Here is a 7,500-nt window from a genome sequence, read left to right as displayed (position 1 = left end):
CACCATCATAGCCATCACCATCATAGCCATCACCATCACAGCCATCACCATCATAGCCATCACCATCACAGCCATCACCATCACAGCCATCACCATCACAGCCATCACCATCAAAGCCATCACCATCACAGCCATCACCATCACCATCACAGCCATCACCATCATAGCCATCACCATCATAGCCATCACTATCATAGCCATCACCATCATAGCCATCACTATCACCATCACAGCCATCACCATCACAGCCATCACCATCACAGCCATCACCATCATAGCCATCACCATCACAGCCATCACCATCATAGCCATCACCATCACAGCCATCACCATCATAGCCATCACCATCATAGCCATCACCATCACAGCCATCACCATCACAGCCATCACCATCACAGCCATCACCATCATCATCACAGCCATCACCATCACAGCCATCACCATCACCATCATAGCCATCACCATCATAGCCATCACCATCACAGCCATCACCATCATAGCCATCACCATCACAGCCATCACCATCATAGCCATCACCATCATAGCCATCACCATCATAGCCATCACCATCATAGCCATCACCATCATAGCCATCACCATCACCATCATAGCCATCACCATCATAGCCATCACCATCACAGCCATCACCATCATAGCCATCACCATCATAGCCATCACCATCATAGCCATCACCATCATAGCCATCACCATCACCATCACAGCCATCACCATCACAGCCATCACCATCATAGCCATCACCATCACCATCACAGCCATCACCATCACAGCCATCACCATCACCATCACAGCCATCACCATCACCATCATAGCCATCACCATCACCATCATAGCCATCACCATCACAGCCATCACCATCATAGCCATCACCATCACAGCCATCACTATCACCATCACAGCCATCACCATCACCATCATAGCCATCACCATCATAGCCATCACCATCACCATCACAGCCATCACCATCACAGCCATCACCATCACAGCCATCACCATCACCATCATAGCCATCACCATCACCATCATAGCCATCACCATCATAGCTATCACCATCACAGCCATCACCATCATAGCCATCACCATCATAGCCATCACCATCACAGCCATCACCATCATAGCCATCACCATCACAGCCATCACCATCATAGCCATCACCATCACAGCCAACACCATCACCATCATAGCCATCACCATCATAGCCATCACCATCACAGCCATCACCATCATAGCCATCACCATCACCATCATAGCCATCACCATCATAGCCATCACCATCATAGCCATCACCATCACAGCCATCACCATCATAGCCATCACCATCACAGCCATCACCATCACAGCCATCACCATCACAGCTATCACCATCACAGCCATCACCATCACAGCCATCACCATCACAGCCATCACCATCACAGCCATCACCATCATAGCTATCACCATCATAGCCATCACCATCATAGCCATCACCATCATAGCCATCACCATCATAGCCATCACCATCACCATCATAGCCATCACCATCATAGCCATCACCATCACAGCCATCACCATCATAGCCATCACCATCATAGCCATCACCATCATAGCCATCACCATCATAGCCATCACCATCATAGCTATCACCATCACAGCCATCACCATCACAGCCATCACCATCATAGCCATCACCATCACAGCCATCACCATCATAGCCATCACCATCACAGCCATCACCATCATAGCTATCACCATCACAGCCATCACCATCACAGCCATCACCATCATAGCCATCACCATCACAGCCATCACCATCATAGCCATCACCATCATAGCCATCACCATCATAGCCATCACCATCATAGCCATCACCATCATAGCCATCACCATCATAGCCATCACCATCACAGCCATCACCATCATAGCCATCACCATCACAGCCATCACCATCATAGCTATCACCATCATAGCTATCACCATCACAGCCATCACCATCACAGCCATCACCATCATAGCCATCACCATCACCATCACAGCCATCACCATCACAGCCATCACCATCATAGCCATCACCATCATCACCATCACAGCCATCACCATCATAGCCATCACCATCACAGCCATCACCATCACCATCATAGCCATCACCATCACAGCCATCACCATCATAGCCATCACCATCACAGCCATCACCATCACAGCCATCACCATCACAGCCATCACCATCACAACCATCACCATCACCATCATAGCTATCACCATCACAGCCATCACCATCACAGCCATCACCATCACCATCATAGCCATCACCATCATAGCCATCACCATCACCATCACAACCATCACCATCACAGCCGTCACCATCACCATCACAGCCATCACCATCACAGCCATCACCATCACAGCCATCACCATCACAGCCATCACCATCACAGCCATCACCATCATAGCCATCACCATCATAGCCATCACCATCACAGCCATCACCATCACAACCATCACCATCACAGCCATCACCATCACCATCATAGCCATCACCATCACAGCCATCACCATCATAACCATCACCATCACAGCCATCACCATCACAGCCATCACAGCCATCACCATCACAGCCATCACCATCACAGCCATCACCATCACAGCCATCACCATCACAACCATCACCATCACAGCCATCACCATCACAGCCATCACCATCACAGCCATCACCATCATAGCCATCACCATCATAGCCATCACCATCATAGCCATCACCATCACAGCCATCACCATCACAGCCATCACCATCACAGCCATCACCATCACCATCATAGCCATCACCATCACAGCCATCACCATCACCATCATAGCCATCACCATCATAGCCATCACCATCACAGCCATCACCATCAGAGCCATCACCATCATAGCCATCACCATCATTGCCATCACCATCACAGCCATCACCATCACCATCATAGCCATCACCATCATAGCCATCACCATCACAGCCATCACCATCACATCCATCACCATCATAGCCATCACCATCATAGCCATCACCATTGACCATCACAGCCATCACCATCATATCCATCACCATCACAGCCATCACCATCATAGCCATCACCATCATCACCATCATAGCCATCATCAACGTCATCAACACATCACCATCATCAAGATCACCATCATAGCCATCATCAACATCATCAACACATCACCATCATCAACATAGCCATCATCACCATCATCATCACCATCATCATCAACATCACCAACATCACCATCATCATTATCATATAAATCATCACCATCATCATCACCATCATCATCAACATCACCACCAACATCACCATCATCATCATCATCATATAAATCATCACCATCATCATCTTCATCATAGCCATCATCAGCATTATCACCATCATCAACATCACCACCATCATCACTATCATCATCATATAAATCATCACCATCATGGCCATCAAAAACACATCATCATAGCCACATTGATCTCCTTCCAGCAGTGATGCTGTTGAAATGCTGATGATCCTGATGATGCTGATACTGCTGATGATGATGCTGCTGATGATGCTGAGGCCTCACCACAGGATGTGTTGATGGTGTCGCGCAGCTCTGCGTATTTCCAGCTTCTGAGGTCGTGTTTCTGTGGTTGATCTCCTGCTGGATGAGGGAGGCCATAGCCAGAACCCCTACTCGGCACACACAGGGCCCAGGGTTAGCCTTGCCTCGACCACCAACTCACCCAGCCACCCACTCACTCACCCACTAATCAATCACTCACTCACCCACCCGCACACTCACCCAGCCACCCACTCACTCAAACACTAATCACTCACCCAGCCACCCACTCACTCACCCACTAATCAATCACTCACTCACCCACCCGCACACTCACCCAGCCACCCACTCACTCACCCACTAATCACTCACCCACCCACTCACTCACCCACTAATCACTCACCCACCCACCCACTCACTCCCCCACTAATCAATCACTCACTCACCCACCCGCACGCTCACCCAGCCACCCACTCACCCACCAAACCATCCAGCAACCCACTCACTCACCCACCCAACCACTCAAACATTCACCCACTCACTCAGTCGCTCACGCAATCATTCACCCACTCACTCATTCACCCACTCACTCACTCAATCACCCACGCACTAAAGCACTAATGCAGTCATTCACTCACCCACTCACTCACCCACTCACTCACTCACCGCACCATTCACCCACCCACCCACTCATTCACTCACCCACCCACTCATTCACTCACTCACTCACCGCACCATTCACCCACCCACCCACTCATTCACTCACCCACTCACTCACCCACTCATTCACTCACCGCACCATTCACCCACCCAATCACTAAATCATTCACCTACCCACCCACCCATTCACCCACCTACCCACTCACCCATTCACCCACTCGCCCTGCCACCCATTCACCTACCCACTCACCCACCCATTCAGCCATTCACCCACCGACCCAACTCATTCACCCACCCACTCACCCATGCTTGGCAGGCCATGAGTGATGGTGGTGTTGCTGGGGTAACTGATTTACCTCGCTAGGATCTCCGTCATTTCTTTCGCCATTTCCTCCCTGAGAGAGTGAGGGAGAGAGGGTGAGTGGGGTGGGTGAGTGAGTGAGAGGGTGAGTGGGTGGGTGATTGAGTGGGTAGGTGAGTGAGTAGGTGAGTGAGTGGTGAGTGAGTGGGTGAGTGAGTAGGTGAGTTAGTAGGTGAGTGAGTGGTGAGTGAGTGGTGAATGAGTGGTGAGTGAGTAGGTGAGTGAGTAGGTGAGTGAGTAGGTGAGTGAGTGGTGAGTGTGTAGGTGAGTGAGTAGGTGAGTGAGTGGTGAGTGAGTGGTGAGTGAGTGACTAGGTGAGTGTGTAGGTGAGTGTGTGGGTGAGTGAGTGGCTGAGTGTGTAGGTGAGTGAGTACGTGAGTGAGCAGGTGAGTGAGTGGTGAGTGAGTAGGTGAGTGAGTAGGTGAGTGAGTAGGTGAGTGAGTGGTGAGTGAGTAGGTGAGTGAGTAGGTGAGTGAGTGGTGAGTGTGTAGGTGAGTGAGTAGTGAGTGAGTGGTGAGTGAGTGTGAGTGAGTAGGTGAGTGAGTAGGTGAGTGTGTGGGTGAGTGAGTTGGTGAGTGAGGTGGTGAGTGAGTAGGTGAGTGTGTAGGTGAGTGAGTGGGTGAGTGAGTAGGTGAGTGAGTAGGTGAGTGAGTGGTGAGAGAGTGGTGAGTGAGTGGTGAGTGAGTAGGTGAGTGAGTAGGTGAGTGAGTGGTGAGTGAGTGGTGAGTGAGTGGTGAGTGAGTGGTGAGTGAGTAGTTGAGTGGTGAGTGAGTAGGTGAGTGGGTGAGTGAGTGGTGAGTGAGTGGTGAGTGAGTAGGTGAGTGAGTAGGTGAGTGAGTGGTGAGAGAGTGGTGAGTGAATGAGTGAGTGGTGAATGAGTGGTGAGTGAGTAGGTGAGTGAGTGTGAGTGAGTGGGGAGTGAGTAGGTGAGTGAGTGGTGAGTGAGTGGTGAGTGAGTAGTTGAGTGGTGAGTGAGTAGGTGAGTGAGTGGTGAGTGAGTGTGTGTGAGTGGTGAGTGAGTAGGTGAGTGAGTGGTGAGAGAGTGGTGAGTGAATGAGTGAGTGGTGAATGAGTGGTGAGTGAGTGGTGAGTGAGTGGTGAGTGAGTGGTGAATGAGTGGTGAGTGAGTAGGTGTGTGAGTGGTGAATGAGTGGTGAGTGAGTAGGTGAGGGAGTGGTGAGTGAGTGGTGAGTGAGTGGTGAGTGAGTAGGTGAGTGAGTAGGTGAGTGAGTGGTGAGAGAGTGGTGAGTGAATGAGTGAGTGGTGATGAGTGGTGAGTGAGTGGTGAGTGAGTGGTGAGTGAGTGGTGAGTGAGTAGGTGAGTGAGTGGTGAATGAGTGGTGAGTGAGTAGGTGAGTGAGTGGTGAGTGAGTGGTGAGTGAGTGGTAAGATGTCAACTCACATTGACATCTTAGGTGCCGTCTCCTTGCTCCTGGGAAAGACATCAGTGGTGGTGATGGTGGTGGTTATGGTGGTGGTGTTGATGGTGGTGGTTATGGTGATGGTGGTGGTGGTGGTGATGGTGGTGGTGGTGATGGTGGTGATGGTGGTGGTGATGGTGGTGGTGATGGTGGTGGTGATGGTGGTGGTGGTGATGGTGGTGGTGATGGTGGTGGTGATGGTGGTGGTGGTGGTGATGGTGGTGGTGATGGTGGTGGTGATGGTGGTAGTGGTGGTTGTGATGGTGGTGGTGATGGTGGTGGTGGTGATGGTGGTAGTGGTGGTGGTGGTGATGTTGGTGGTGATGGTGGTGGTGATAGTGGTGATGGTGGTGGTGGTGGTGGTGTTGGTGATGATGGTGATGATGGTGGTGATGGTGGTGGTGGTGGTGGTGATGGTGGTGATGGTGGTGGTGATGGTGGTGGTGGTGGTGGTGATGGTGGTTGGTGATGGTGGTGGTGATGGTGGTGGTGGTGGTGGTGATGGTGGTGGTGGTGATGGTGGTGGTGGTGGTGGTGGTGGTGATGGTGGTGGTGGTGGTTGTGATGGTGGTGGTGATGGTGGTGGTTATGGTGGTGGTGGTGATGGTGGTGGTGGTGGTGGTGATGGTGGTGGTGATGGTGGTGGTGGTGATGGTGGTGGTGGTGATGGTGGTGGTGATGGTGGTGGTGGTGATGGTGGTGGTGGTGGTGATGGTGGTGGTGATGGTGGTGGTGTGGTGTGTGGTGGTGGTGATGGTGGTGTGGTGATGGTGGTGGTGATGGTGGTGGTGGTGATGGTGGTGGTGGTGATGGTGGTGGTGAAGATGGTGGTGGTGGTGATGGTGGTGTGTGATGGTGGTGGTGATGGTGGTGGTGGTGGTGGTGATGGTGGTGGTGCATGGTGGTGGTTATGGTGGTGGTGGTGATGGTGGTGGTGGTGGTGATGGTGGTGGTGGTGGTGGTGATGGTTGGTGGTGGTGGTGATGGTGGTGGGGTTATGGTGGTGGTGGTGGTGGTGGTGGTGGTGGTGATGGTGGTGGTGGTGATGGTGGTGGTGGTGGTGGTTGTGATGGTGGTGGTGTTGGTGGTGGTGATGGTGGTGGTGGTGATGGTGGTGGATGGTGGTGGTGGGGTGATGGTGGTGGTGGTGATGTTGGTGGTGGTGATGGTGGTGGTGGTGGTGGTGATGTTGGTGGTGATGGTGGTGGTGATAGTGGTGATGGTGGTGGTGGTGGTGGTGTGGTTGATGATGATGGTGATGATGGTGGTGATGGTGGTGGTGGTGGTGATGGTGGTGATGGTGGTGATGGTGGTGGTGATGGTGGTGGTGGTGATGGTGGTGGTGGTGGTGGTGATGGTGGTGGTGATGGTGGTGGTGGTGATGGTGGTGGTGGTGGTGGGATGGTGGGTGGTGGTGGTGTGGGGTGATGGTGGTGGTGGTGGTGGGTGGTGGGGGTGTTGGTGGTGGTGTGGGTTGGGGGGGTGGGGCATGTCAGC

At 52.1% G+C, this 7,500-nt stretch overlaps 1 protein-coding gene across 1 annotated transcript in view; it reads right to left on the bottom strand.

Moving 5' to 3' along the window:
• The window catches only part of LOC116938087 (unconventional myosin-VI-like), a 29,050-nt gene extending 22,602 nt beyond the window's left edge, over positions 1-6,448 (bottom strand). Inside the window, exons 1-3 of the mRNA XM_076063536.1 lie at positions 5,985-6,448; positions 4,578-4,616; positions 3,586-3,692 (exon numbers count right to left, since the gene is read on the bottom strand). Coding sequence (XP_075919651.1) covers positions 3,586-3,692; positions 4,578-4,616; positions 5,985-5,992 — 154 coding nt within the window. The 5' untranslated portion in view covers positions 5,993-6,448. The remainder of the gene's footprint in view (positions 1-3,585; positions 3,693-4,577; positions 4,617-5,984) is intronic.
• Positions 6,449-7,500: the final 1,052 nt, after the last annotated feature.

The sequence above is a fragment of the Petromyzon marinus genome, unplaced genomic scaffold (genome assembly GCF_048934315.1).
Source record: "Petromyzon marinus isolate PM22_M1 ecotype Great Lakes invasive population unplaced genomic scaffold, UKy_Petmar_22M1.pri1.0 PM_Scaffold_144, whole genome shotgun sequence".
Classification (NCBI taxonomy): Eukaryota; Metazoa; Chordata; class Hyperoartia; order Petromyzontiformes; family Petromyzontidae; genus Petromyzon; species Petromyzon marinus.
Note: the sequence above shows the minus strand (reverse complement) of the source record. Positions and strands in the feature narration are given on the sequence as shown.